Here is a 14,770-nt window from a genome sequence, read left to right on the forward strand (position 1 = left end):
GATTTGTTTTCCTTAAGTTTCTCAAATGTGCATGAATGTTGTCACTTATCATTCTTTCCCAATCCATCATTACTTCTCTTGTGACTATCTCTTCTATGAAGTAGAACATCCAAGTGTCAAAGAAGGCTCCTTGAGGTGTCTCTGTAACTCTGTTTAACATAAAGATTAAGTCACAGCATTCATCCTTGAAATCATCGCTCATAAGCTTCTTGGGTAACTTGATATAATGCTTTATTGGCTCAATGATTCATTTTTGTTAATAATATCCATACAAGCATATGGATTCCCCTCATATAATACTTTGGCTTGTCCTTTGGTCTTAATTTGCATCTTGGGATTATACGAAATTCCAAATGTTTCCCTCATTGCTTCTTTGTTAGTTCCTGCCAAGGCAAGAATACTTATGCATTCATGTCAATGCAAATATGACATTAACACTAATCAATCAAATCAAAGAATTTAAAAGATTATATGAGATTTTAAATGTTTATATCTTTTTCTAATTTTTCATTATTTTATAAATCACATTTTTCATCCATTCTATTGGTCCATACTATTTTTGGTGGGGGAGAAAAATAATTTTCTTCAACAAAAAATACAAATATTTCTTAACAACTTCATCTTGCATTAATGAATGTATTAATTACAACTTTATCTTTTCCACATTTATGACAAGTTGATAAGATTTTATTTTTGCAATCATTTTATCCTCCATCTCATCAATATTAATTATCACAATCTATTAAATACTTTTAATTTCTTATTTTAAATATATTTATTATTAGTTTTGCATTAATGTTTATTTTTGACTATTTGATATCACTTGTTTCTAAAACTTCATGTAATGCATAAGTTCAAATTTTATATATATAAATATATAATATATCTTTTTAATATAATTTCAATATATTATATGTTTGTATTTGAATTTCTAATTTTTTAAAAACTTTTCTTTTTTAATAAAAGTAGTTAAATTATTACTATTATTTTACTTTTATAAAAATAAATTAAACAATATTATTTTTTAATTATATTTTATAATAGTGTTTCTACTATGTATAATTGATAAGTGTTACAATTTATAAATTATATCATTTATTATTATTATTATTTTTTATTTAAACAATTTATCATTTAGTTTAAATACATTTAAAACTTAAATATATATTTTAATATTAAATTAATAATTATATTTTATATCAAATAAACATACTAAAGAAATAACCAAAAAAAAGAAATAATTCAATTCTAAAAGATATATAAATTATTATTTTAATTTTAAAAAAAAAAATTATTGGTAAACGGTCGTGGCCATGATTAAGATATATAAATTATTATTAAGTTTTTATAAACTATGTATTAAAATTAAATAGTTATATTTTATTACTTATTTATTACATCATATTTATTCATCAACATCAAATTCATATGTATTACATCTATTTATTATTTACAAATGTACATATTAAATTATATAGATATTATTTCATAATTAAAAATTACTTAATTTTATGAAAAATTTGGAAATACAAAACATTAAATAGTAAACCTTTTCTAATTGTGTAAAATTAAACAATTAGTTTTACTTATAAAATATTTTTATATTTCAATACATTTCATTTTTCTTATAGAAATGTGAAATATAAAAATTAAACTCTAGTTTCATTAATTAAAATATTATATATTTTAATTTTTTATTATAACCATGATTTTATTTTGACTATTTGTTTTATTAAGAAAAATAATTATATTTAATTCTCTCTCTCTCACACACACAACTTATGTTGGTACCACTCTATCTTACTGTTTTATCTCTCTTCCTCTTCCTCCTCTATATTATCTATCTTTTTTTTCCCTCTGCATATATGTTTATGTTGTTATTGTTGTATACTGCTATTTATCTCTACCTATATCTCTATCCTAGTTTTTGTCCAGTGCTAATGATTAAAATAGTGTGAGTTCCATTTGATAATCAAGATGAGAATAATACATAGTTGGGGTAGTTATTCCAACTACTTATGGTTCTTTAGTAGCATGCAAGGTATGCTTAAACATATAATGTGATAATCCAAATGCTTCATCACTTCTTCAAGTTCTATAATTCAAATATTGGTATGGATATCTTTCCTAATTGCACATAATTTAAGTTGTCAACGTAGAAGGTGCAAATTTGTTTAAGCATATGTATTGATCGTAATATGATATTAAGTACTTAGTGCCATATTGGAGACTTTGGCCTCTTATTCTTGGGCTTAAATACCCAAAGATATAATAATATAGCACGAGAACTTAACAACAAAATATGAGCCATCCTATCAAATCACAAGCGCATTTCTAGGACGAGAATTTAACAACAAAATATGAGCAATACTATCAGATCACAAGTGCATTTCTAAGCAAAAATTAATGCATTCACAATGTTAATTTAGATTCTCACTCATCTACACCTCTACAACCATTATGCGTTAGGTAGGAACTATGACGCATTGTGGCTCTTGTTCAAAAATGCATACACCTTTCCTTTAGCCTTGATTGTTCTAGTGAATAGATCGATTATTCCTTGCACACTCAACCATGAGGTCATTGCACTAGATAGATGAAAGGAATCTTGTCGCCTGATAAAGTCCACTCTTTATTATATTAGCTACAACCCTAGAAGGCAAACGATTCCTATATCCATACATTCTCCTCCTAAGTTTCTTCATGTCAATATGCTCCATGTTAATATTTGTAACCTTTCCCCTTTACATGCCATCAAAATTCCCGATAGAAACCCTTATATAATCTCTTAATCAACATTGTCCTCATTGTGATCCCTTTAGGCTCTGGCATTTCCCATTCGAAGCTCGAAGTTAGTAAGGATTTTAAGGAAAAAGGAATTTAAGACTCGAAATCCTTACATCAATCCTTGGATTGATTATTGAATTCCATAATTTAATTTAATAATCTAATCCAAAGAAAGAAATAGTCAACAAGTTTGCTACTCTTGTGTCCATGGATCCATTTGTGAACCTTGAATGATATTCGTGAGTTAAAAAGCATTAAAATTACATCCCATTACCATACCAAATCTGAAGACACCCTTAAATCAGTCCCTATACTTGACCAAATTCATGGCAAGTAATGTTGATCAACACTAGGAAATGTTTTTTCAAACAATATCCACAAACATTACCACTGTAATCAGAGTTTTAATTATCATAATCAGACCTGGAAAAACGTCCTTCAAAGATAAATATAATGCTTAAACATCACCCGTGTTCAGTCTTCACTAACCAGAAATTACATGAGCAACCTATAATGTCTGGAGATGATGTTAAAAGCCTCCAAGCTCATGGCATTCAGACCTTTCACGCTACCAATGATTTCCAGGAACCTGTAAATGTAAATCAGCCTGGGCATTTGAACACTCCAAATGTGCACCCAATCGAAGCAAGCCAACAAACATTCCAAAACCCAACAAACCAAACCAAAAATCAGCAAACCCACGTCAAACCACTCTGAAAATCTCAATCTTCACACACCAATAACTTCAAAACACTGTTCTTTCAACGATAACCAGCTTGATTGGGTCTTTCATCACTGAATCCAATGTCCCCGCTGAGGGTATTCGTCCTCAAACCAGCAGATTGTCCTTCCTAGAAAGACTCTAGCAGCACTTTGTTATGTAGCCAAAAACAAGATGATCAAATGAGAGCCAAAAGGTTCTTTTAAAGAAGAAAGAAAAAGGATTAGAGCAACAAAAGTTTAAAAATCCGTTCCCCTCCAAAACTCCATGCCCCTTTTAGGTTTCCTTTTAATTTTATTTAAAACTCCTTATATCTCTCTTCCTAGGCATCCACCCTCCTTTGCTTTTTAAATTGATTTTTTTTTTTTAAAGAATATATTTCCCGTTTACCTTATGCATCCACTTTCAAGGCATGACATTAGTCTTATGTCTAGCAAATACATTGGCCCCCTTTTTAAAGCAACATTATCTAACAAGGACACAGGGTCCTTTTCTGAGAAACTTAAAAAGTTACATATAAAAGTTTAATAAGGCCAATAAATTAAATATTTCTTCAAATCCCTTAAACTTGCCAAAGATATAGACAGGAGTTCTGCACAACTTTAGAACTGGTGGCCCACTTACTATAAATAGTAAGAACTCAAAATAGCTCCCTGCCAAAAATAGAAGCTCTATTGGAAAGTTCAGGAAACTCTTGCGCGAACTCAACCAAGACACAAAGAAATGGATTTACCATCTGATCAAGAGCAAAGAGGGGATATTACAAATATTGTTTGAAACTTTCATGGTTCTTCAAGGTGAGGAGACAAAAAAATTGTTTACTTTATGCTTCAAAGTTAATTACATCTTCTAGGCAGAAATTCAACTTTAAGTTCTGCCAGGATGCCCTAAATGAAACCCTGTTGGCTTGAGCCACATGTTATTGTTGACAAATCCATCAGGATGAACCCTTGGTCACAAGTGGAGATGTAAAAAAATAATGGACTCATCACGAAGTGCATAGTATAAGAAAATGCCACATCAGCCCAAGATGCAACTTACAAGCACCCACCTTTCCTGCAAAGGTTTCGGCATACAGTTTGGCAAGCTACAATCATAGTTGCATCTGATTTCACACATATAGGGGATCTGATGAAGTGCAAAAAGGGGACATTACAAAAGTTTTTTGAAACTTTCATGGGTCTTCAAAATGAGGAGACAACAATTTTGTTTACTTCACACTTCAAAGTTAATTACACTTCTAGGTAGAAACTCAACTTTAAGCTCTACGGGGATGCCATAATGTAACCCTGTTGTCATCGGCCACATGTTATTGTTGATAAGTCCATCAGGACGAACCCTTGATCACAAGTGGAGTTGTTAAAAATGACGGATTCATCACGGAGTGCATAATATCAACAAATGTCATATGCCTGCCCAACCTGCAACATTACAAGCACCCACCCTCACCCACCTCTCCTGAAAATGTATCAGCATACAGCTTAGCAAAATACAGTCACAGTTGCATCTGATCTCACACAAACAGATTCTACACCGATCCCTTGAGAAGCACAACTGCTCAGTTTTTGATGAACATATTCTCCATATAGTTACAGTATTCTACTTATGCACGCATTTTACATTTATAGTACTAATTATATGCTTTAAATCATATAATCTCCTCCATATTTTCGTGGTCACAATGTTCTGCTTATATGCATTTACACTTCTATTTGGCAATATAGTTTGCATTGCAATTATTGTTCCTTGTTATATTCCTCTATCACAATGACATTTCAATCTGGCACCTAAATATTTTTGGGATCCCAGTCAGAAAAAGGAATTGCTGACTTTCAACAATATAAAAATAAATTGAACTTATTAGATTTCAATAGTCCATGACTTATCAGATTTCAATAGTCCATGAATGGTTACATGAAAATGTCCTTGGACTCAAATGTGTAAATTATTGCATTGTCGTTTTGGATCATGATCCATAATCCATCATCAGGATGTAAGAGAACAACTTCAGGAGAAGAATTCAATTCAGAACACAAAAGCAACCCATACACAATCACAAACGAATTGTTTGGAATTTTTTATAGATCTGTGATTCTGTATGAGTCAATTTTGCGTTCTCAGTTGTGTTTTTCTCTTTCAGTGATGGATCACACAGTGTGATCTGAATGTTGAAGCAAAAATTTAAACAAAGTAGAATCCAGAAAAGAATTCATACAATATAGAAGTTGATAGAATTGAAAACAAAGATGAATAGGAAAATTGCAAGATAGCATAAGGAAACTTGTCAAATTTGCAAAAACGGAAAAACAAAACCGAACGAAACATGGAAGGTAAATTAGAAAGTATTTAATGAAGATTCTGAACTGTTAATTATTGTACATATGATCAATTCAATGCAATGAACTAAGAAATTTTCTCAAAACATGAACAAAACTCATTACATAGAAATTACAATTACAGAGGCAATTAACCATACAACAATAAAGTCATGTCTAATGCAAATTAATAGTAAAATTAAAATATTTTCTGTATCAATTCCATGTACCATTGCCAAAAAAATACTTAAGAGGATTTTAATACAGTTCCTCAGACAGTACAACCACTACTCTCCAACTAAAACACATAGTGCAGTCACTAAAGTGGATTGGAACACTTACTTGAGCCAAAAGTTGCTTTTATTCTGCTCGTATGGGCGACAATCCATAGCGATAACAGAACCTTCCACTTCTTTTATACCTCCACTGGAAAAACTGGGAGGTACCTGATGATGATTGGGGGTATTCCAAATTCCTTCTGCAGATTCAAATGCTGGCTGATTCAGCCACAAACTATCACTAGTTGAAATCAATGCCCCACCTATGGGGTTGCCACTGCTTTGGATTCGGTTATTAGACTTCTCTTGTGGAGAGAAAAGAGATGAAGGGAGATGAGTTTCAGGTTCAAATGGTGATATCAAAGTTTCCTCAGAACATGGGGGTGAAAAATCATTTCCCTGTTTAAACATGCCATTGCCAACAGGTAGCCCAGAAGGCCCTACTAAATTAGGAAGGCTGCTCTGTCCGAGCTGTGGTGTCTCCCACATCTGCCATTTGAATTGTTTAAAAGCGTCATGTGGACAATCTAGAGACAATGATCGTAAGCCCCAAGGTTCTGTAATTGGAGGAAACTGATCTCCACTTATGTGCACTTCGTTAACAATATCCGAAGGCAACAATTTGGAGATAGGCAACTCAATTGGTGTAGGTCTCTGGATAGGAGTACGTACAGGTGCACCCATCGGAGATGACACTCGAATTGTCTGTGTATCAGATATAACTTTGGTTTTAAGGTTCAAAGAAGAGCTGTTTACTGATTCAGAGACCGGCATTTTCAAAGAGATCGGATTTTGTGGACTTAAAAGTTCCTCAATAGGATTACCTTCAGGTGGTGCTGACTTATCTGGTGATATATTAACATGAGATGGAATAGAATTGTCTAAATTCATTGGTTGGGAAATATATTCTGGAACTGAATTGACTGGCATTGACATAGTGGCTACTGAAGTAAGTAAGACATCGACATCTGACTCAAAGAAAAAATGGCTGGAAGGCAATGAAACTGGTGCTTCATTTATAGACTTTTTGCCAACCTCAAACTGAGGATCATGTTCCAAAGAACTTCTCACACATGGAGTAGTGGCTACCAAGCATGATGCTGAAGGACATGTAGGACGCGAATCCAATGAGTTTGTGTTCATTGCCATGGGAGATGATGGCTGCAGTTGAAAGCCCACCTACAAAAAGAAATGTTCAGTTAGCATCTCCATTACCTATCTGCAACTGGCCTCCTCTTTCTATATGCAGACAACTAACTGCATAGGCAAATCACTACAGGAAAGGAAAATCTCAAAGAACAGTTGACAGGTAATAACCTCTGAAATAAAAATGCATTAGTAAATGTAATGTGTTTCAATCAAAATACTAATATGAAGAAACTGTAGATTGCTTAATATTTATTGATACATTGATGCTCATCATTTTTTGCAGTTCTTGTTTTTCAATGGATAAATTTATAAATTTGTATGGCATTTTCATAGGTTTAGTTTGACTTCCATCAATAAGGGAAAAGCTTCTCTTGCTGGTACTTGTTTTATCATCTTCCCAGAATTATAATTTTAGATTACATCAAATTACAAAGCACTAGAAACATAAGATGAACCTAGAGTTCTTCAAATCCAGGACCAAGCTTCACTTGATTATTCGATATCATTTATGTAAGCATGTCAGTAATAGATTCTTGCTAATAATTACAATGCAGAAGATGGAAAATAAAATATCAGGTATCTTGCAACTTACATGAGGTTGCAACTGATTTATTCCTAAACTGTTTCTGGCACAATTAGCTGACAGGTTCTCTGCTTCAACATTGCTAGAATCTGTTTCTCCCTTACCATCAACATTACCAAGTTCTTGTCTAGAAACACTTTCAGTTATAATGCTGCCTCCTTTCCCCCAAGATTTTGTCCAATCTGTTTTATTCCAAACAGAATCAATTTTTTCTGCACATGTGGTGCAACCAACAGAATTGCTGCTGTCTGAAAATAAAGCAACATCACCAGAATTAACTGTTTTGCTTGGCGTTGCTCCAAGTTTCAAATTTGTTACAAAAGACTTACCAGGCAAAGAAATAGTATTGTTTGATTTCCAAGCAGAAGTTCTTGGAGGGGAATGAAATGTCCCTTTCATGGGAACTAAATATCGAGAGGTACCAGTCTTGGAAATGCTATTAATTCCTCCCTTCATACCCTGCTCATTAGTTTTTATTCCAGACTCTGTACTAAAGACTCTAAAGTTTTTACCACCCTTTTTAATTGTGGCAAGGAAAGGTGCAGTTTTTGCCCCCTCCCTTATTTTGCCTTCTCCCTTCCGTACCATTTCTTCCTTCTTTCCATTTTCTTGTTCTTTCTTCCTCAACTCCTCTCCATCAGCCCGTGGTTTATCCTTAGGCAACCTCCTATTCTTTTCAAGTACCTTATCTTGACGTTTACTATCTGCTTCCCTCTCCCTTCTGATTTCCTTCTCCCTCTGTGCAGCAAGTTCCTGTTCACTCTCTTTTTCAGCCTTCAATTTCTCATCCCTTATCCTTCTCTGCTCCTCTACCAATCTAGCCACTTCTTCTCGTTGTTTTCTCTCTTCTTCTTCCCGCATCTCTTTCTCTAACCTAGCCTGTCTTCTCTCTTCAGCCTTTCTGCGGGCTTTTTCTCCTTTAGTTCCTTGAGCATTGCATCCTTCTTCACCCTTCCTCAAGCATCCTTTTGATCCAGAACTTAATGATTGTTCACCCCCTGGAGAACCTCTTCTAAAAATCTTTTTCCAAAACCATCTTACGCAGAAAATAAAGAATCCTACAATTCTCAAGAAGAAAATAACAACTCTAGGATATGACTCACAAGCAGAACATTTTTCCCCTACCCCAAACACATCTCCAAACATGTTATTGTTGCCTCCCAGATAATTGGGCCCTCCTGGCCAAGATCCTTTTAACCATGAGTCACCGCCAGGCCATTCTTTCGACCAAGGGCTATCCCCCATCTTTGACTTGCCTCCAGACCATCCATTCCCTACAGGCCACCCTTTCCCATTCCACGACTTGAGATTCTTTCCCCCATAGAAGCTTTGAACGGGAATGCCAATTTGAGCTATTCCCCCTTTCAAGAGAACTGCATTTGATGGAATCCCTGGACTAACAAGCCCGGAGGCAATGCCAGGAATATCCAAAACAGGCCTTCGTGAAACATGACCGCAGTATGTACACATAAATCTACCTCCTGCAGGTGCCTGGTCCCTGTAAGCTGTTAAACAGTTCCGGCATCTTCTTGTCGCCTCTTTACGCCATTTAGCGGCCTCTTGGGCCTGAATTCTTCTCCTGTCCCTCAAAAGAGCACTCCTCCTCGCTCTCCACAACAAAAGCCGCGGCATTATGACTTCGTACCATCCAAGGATAACCAGAAGCACAAAAACGCATGCCAACCGAGGCGAGGTGACCTCGAACCTGAGACGTGGAGGAAGCGCCTGAGAAAGTGCCCATAAAAGTAGAAGAGGAATCACGACACACGGCAACATGGTAACAATTCGCCGTGACCACCGTGATGCCACGCACATAATACACATTATTTTTCACCCCCCTGCGCTGTTTCTCTACGATGCTCCAGATTTGCAGTTTAACAACCAAAATCAAATGCTCCAAAACCTTGCACAACCCAATGTCACCGCCTGAATTTTGCTTTTATTTACCCCTCTAATGCTCCAGGTAGACAAAATTTATATACCGGAAAATTCAAACCAAGGCATACTGCATAGTTTTGAGTTTTTATTCTAGGGTTTTACTTAATCGCTGATTACCTTCTTCGGACCATCTGCGTAGAATCAAATCTGTAACTTTATTTACAACTGGGGAGTTCACTCTTAATGCTTGAGAGTGGACTCCAGCCAGAAACCTGCGTTTACAGGATTTATTGCTTACTAATGTTTCTGTACATTTTCCTCAACACCTCTCGATTGCGCCACTTGGATGCTATTTTATAGTTTAGCAAATTCCAACGCACAAAGAGAATCGAACAGTGAACCTGTTGCTCCCTGCTAAAACCACTAGCAATCCACCACACAAAAAATATGCCCTAAAATGTTGTGTCGTGGAATGCTGGCACGCAGTTCAATGGAGAGAAGGGAAAATAATTATTCAAAGTAAACAGAATTGAGATAGCATCTGGTTACTTACCACTGAATCGATCGAAATGTCTTTAACACACAATTTATGCTGCTTGTCTGCCCAAATGTGTTACAGAAGAAACACTGGAACGAGAATAAAATACGTTGAAATGGTCAGAATAGAATGAGAAGAAGGCAGAATAGAATAACATTAGAGTCTGTGTCATTTTCTTAACAATGATAATCAGATAATGCTGCTGACAGCCATAATTCAGAGGTTTACTTTTTATTTTAAAATGGAAAATGATTTTAACGTGGGCAAAGCCGAACGATGTAATAGAGAAATTAAGAGTGTCCCGGGTACCAAGGGTTAGTGGCGATCGTTGAAGAGGTCTAATATAAATTTGTCGGGAGTGATGTGTGTGTCCATTTCTGATTTAGAACTTCTTAGGGTTTTGTAAGGAATATTGAATATTGACTCCTACGCTACAAGCGTTTTCTTTTTTGATCAAGAGTTGTAGATTTAAATACTATAAAAATGGAAATAGGAATACCTATTTTAGAATATTTATTCTCCAATAGAAAATGGGGTTATATATTCCTTTTCTTGTTCGATTCACCTAGAATTTGATACGGAGTTCACAGAATCAAAAGTTTATGTTTTCTAAAATTAAAATAAATTGGAATAGAAATAAGTATTCCAATTCCACCTATTTAGGTGAAATAGCAAATACTCATTTTTGAGTCAAAATTGGAATAAGTATTCCAATTTTATTCCTATTCCAACTCCAATTTGGTGCATCCAAACAGAGAATTCAAAATTTTAAGAATATACATATGTTTATTCTACTTGTATTGTTGCCAAACAGAAAGGATTTTTAGTTCCGCCAAATGTAGGAAAGTATTGGAATCATTCAATTCAATTTTTCAATTTAATTAACCAATCAACTCATACAATTTAAAAGTTTAAATGAAACTTCAAATATTTATATAGTTTTCTAATTTTTCATTATTTTGTAAATCACATTTTTCATTCATTCTATAGGACCATACTATTTTTGGCAAGAAGAAAATTCAATTTTCTCTAACAAAAATACAAATATTTTCTAACAACCCTATCATGCATTAATTACAACTTTATCTTTTCTACATTTGTGACGAGTGGATTAACATTTCAAGTTTTACATTGATGTTTATTTTTGTCATTGTAAGAAAATACAAATATTTTGTAAGAAGATGAATGCATTAATTACAATTTTACCTTTTCCACATTTGTGACAAGTGGATTAACTTTTCAAAAAAAAAATCACTTTTATCGTCCACCTCACAAATGAATGTCTAATCAATATTAATTTTCATTATCTATTTGACTAAATTTGAGTAAATATAGAGTTAAATGTTTTATATTTCTTATTTTAAATATATTTATTAGTTTTACATTAATGTTTATTTTTGTCATTTGTAAAATGTTATTTCTTTAAGTTTACACTATATTTTACTAGCTACTATTTTACAATCTTGTTCTAATTTTTTTATACCATTTTACAAATTGTAAAACTAATACTACCCCTCAAACTAATGAGATATTTTGATAGTTTGAATTAAGTAATGAACAATATTTTTTTTAAATCAAATATTTCAACTGAATTGGTAGAAATGACTAGTTCATTCATATAATATAATTTCTAGTGTTATTTATATATTTTTTTAAATAATATAATTCTTAATATTTTTTAAATTCTCTTCAACTCTCTATCATTCTTTAATTGTCCATATAATAACATATCATTCTCTTTTTTAGCTCTCTTCGTATCCTTCCTTTCTAATATTATAAATCTCCATTTTTCTTCTTTTCCAATTATTGGTAGGAACTTTGATGCATTGTGTCTCTTGTTAACATTGCATACGGAAGAATATAAAAGTATAAATTTATGAATATGTATCTTTGTAGAAGGCAATTTTTTATTTAAGTAATTTTTGGCATTTCTTTAAGATGATGGGATTTCTTTGAACAATTATTATTCATTTAAGATGGATTAGACCTACATAAGTGTCTTTTTATACTTTTTTTAAGGCTTTTGTCAAAAATTCAAATATTCAAAGTGTATAGAAACATATTAGAAAGTTTATTATTGGTTTTTTTTTAAACTCCTAGCATGCGAGTGCATTTAAACACATTACAAAATCCCTTATTGGTCCTCATTAGTAATCTTAGCATTCAAGTGCATTTGAACATATTAGAAATTATCATTAATTGCTTGTTTGTGTAAGTCATTAACAATTGCAATCATCCTTCATTGGTTTTGCATTGTGCATGTTTTGCAATGTGTGACAAAATTGCATTTGAATTGGATCATTGCCATCTTCTTTAAGTAGTGTTTATAATGTTAAAATTGTATGTAATTTGTGTCGTAGATTTGTTGAGTTGTAGGTGATGCGTACATAGGTTAATCTATGATAGTTGGTAGTTGGGCAAAATCTTCTATAAAAATTATAGAAATTCCACTAGAGGAAATATGTTGCTAGGGTGATTTCCCATGTAACTTGCTATCATTTTTTAATAATAGTTTTGGCCTAGTGAAGCTTATCTAATCGATGAGAATGTACTATACATTTTTCATGTCTTCTTGTAATGTTTGACATTGCAATTTTTATGTTTCTCTAGTTGTAATCTTAAGAATTGCATGTATACTTGAGGCTTTTACATTAAATGTTGCAACTTGTATTGGAGAGAGAACAAGGAGTGGGCTTACTCCTTTAGGTATACAGTTTTGAAGTGTATTTCTTATGCAATTAATTAGATAGGGCTCTTTAATTTTATGTTCCTTTTATGACAATATATAAGGTTGTTTTGAGCAAATATTTATGGAGTGATCTTTAATGATAGAAATTGTTATTTGTTTAGGTTATAATGTGTAGTTTTGGTTGTACAAGTTTAGGGAGGTTGATATCTTGTTTGGTCAAACTTAGCACCTCAACGAGAAAATATAGATGTGGATTTATTTTAGTTATCTCATAAACTTCCTTCACAAACTATGTTATTCATTTATTTATTTATTTATTTATGATTAATAGCCCCTTCTCTATTAATTAAATATTAAAGTCACATATTCACAACAAAAAGGGTCATAGGATACAAGGTCACCCTGCAAGAGTTCACATGGAAGAGCCAAAAGTCAAACAATTATTCATTAAGAAAACACAAACTACCCTTAGGCGCCAACTGAGGGAGGTGGATCCTAACAATCATGAAAACCTCATACATCAACGGGGTTGGAAGGGGGCTCATAAGTAGCCCACCTATCATCAGCATCTGCATCTTTCTTTATCTTATTCTCCCTCTACCCTGGGAGGTAAAATTGCCATATCTAGTTGGGGGAATAACCACTTAGGATCGGTACTAGAGGTAGGCCAACAAGAGGCACCAAGAGCAGCATGAGCAGAAATCGAGGACCAACTAGATCCTCATCACAGGGAGGCGGAGTGGTAGCGGTAAACAACCCAACCACCACTAGTAGAGTGGTCAGGAGTCTAGGAATGTGGTGATTGCAAGCAGTGGGCCAAGGAGTTACAGCCTTGGTGGCAACCATGAGGTGGAGTCTGATTTATCGAAGAGGAATCTGATGGCACCCGATGACCGTAAAAGGCACATTGCCCCAGTGATTGAGGAGATCTTGTAGGTGGGCCACCTCAAGAGCCACCTTGTTGGCTTGTACTTGAATCTACATCATCACATTATTACATATGCAAGCATTAATGTACATAGATATATCTATATCAAGAAAGTTGTGGGTGAATAGAATCACATTCCTATCCTTCCAAAGAGTGAAAAGAATCTTCATCCTAAAAGCATGCCAAATTTTGCTATACTTAAAAAGGGTTATGGGGGAATCACCCAGAAGAACCATGTGACAAGAAAAGGGCTCTGGCCTAAAAGGCTTGAAAGCATTATGTATCCAGAGCCAATACTCTTGAGCTCTAGGATAGAACCAAAAGATGTACAGGAAAGACACTGGTTACCCACAAAAAGGACAATGCGGGTCAAGAGCACCCAAATTCTTGAGCCAAGGACCTAGAAGCAATCCTTGACAAAGGATACACTAGACAAAGTGTGCAATCTTTGGCTCAGTAATGGCATTCCAAATAGTGTTAAACCTATATCTCCAATTTCGCTATGAGGATTGGAGGTGCCAACGTTGGTTAGGAGAATCAACCACTAATAGTGAAATATATTATCATGAAACTACATAAGATGTAAGGTATATTCATGGAGCTACAATTCCCTAGCTTGAGGTTGCATGAATAGTGAATTTATGTTTGGAAAAGAAGTTGGAAATACCATGTCAAATAAGCCCTCTATAGTGTACTTGTTTATGGGGATTGAATTAATGTCAAACCAATCAATAATGGTATCATTCTTTATATGTAAAAATTCTTTAATGATTTGTAACTTGTGATATTTTTTAAGTGGTATTACTATAAATGATGTTGAATACTTGATTCGTAACCTTGAATATTTTCAAATTCAATGTTTGTTGATGTTGGTTCTTCATTGTCACTTTGAATTTTACAAAGT

General features: G+C 33.8%; 1 protein-coding gene across 5 annotated transcripts in view; it reads right to left on the bottom strand.

Annotated features, from left to right (window-relative positions):
- The window catches only part of LOC149576970 (uncharacterized), a 56,732-nt gene extending 46,113 nt beyond the window's left edge, over positions 1 to 10,619 (bottom strand). For 3 of the 5 annotated variants that reach the window (XR_016362550.1, XR_016362548.1, XM_089821298.1), the window contains exons 1-2: positions 7,843 to 10,619; positions 6,166 to 7,280 (exon numbers count right to left, since the gene is read on the bottom strand). Coding sequence is in view for 3 of the 5 variants with exons in the window: in XM_089821298.1 (XP_089677424.1) it covers positions 6,166 to 7,280; positions 7,843 to 9,657 (2,930 nt within the window). In the remaining 2 variants the exon portion in view is untranslated. The remainder of the gene's footprint in view (positions 1 to 6,165; positions 7,281 to 7,842) is intronic. The other 2 variants (XM_089821316.1, XM_089821305.1) reach the window with 2 other exon arrangements.
- Between the last annotated feature and the right edge of the window lie 4,151 nt (positions 10,620 to 14,770).

This window comes from Cupressus sempervirens, chromosome 1 (genome assembly GCF_028749045.1).
Source record: "Cupressus sempervirens isolate cs-2001-9-10 chromosome 1, ASM2874904v1, whole genome shotgun sequence".
Taxonomy (NCBI): domain Eukaryota; kingdom Viridiplantae; phylum Streptophyta; class Pinopsida; order Cupressales; family Cupressaceae; genus Cupressus; species Cupressus sempervirens.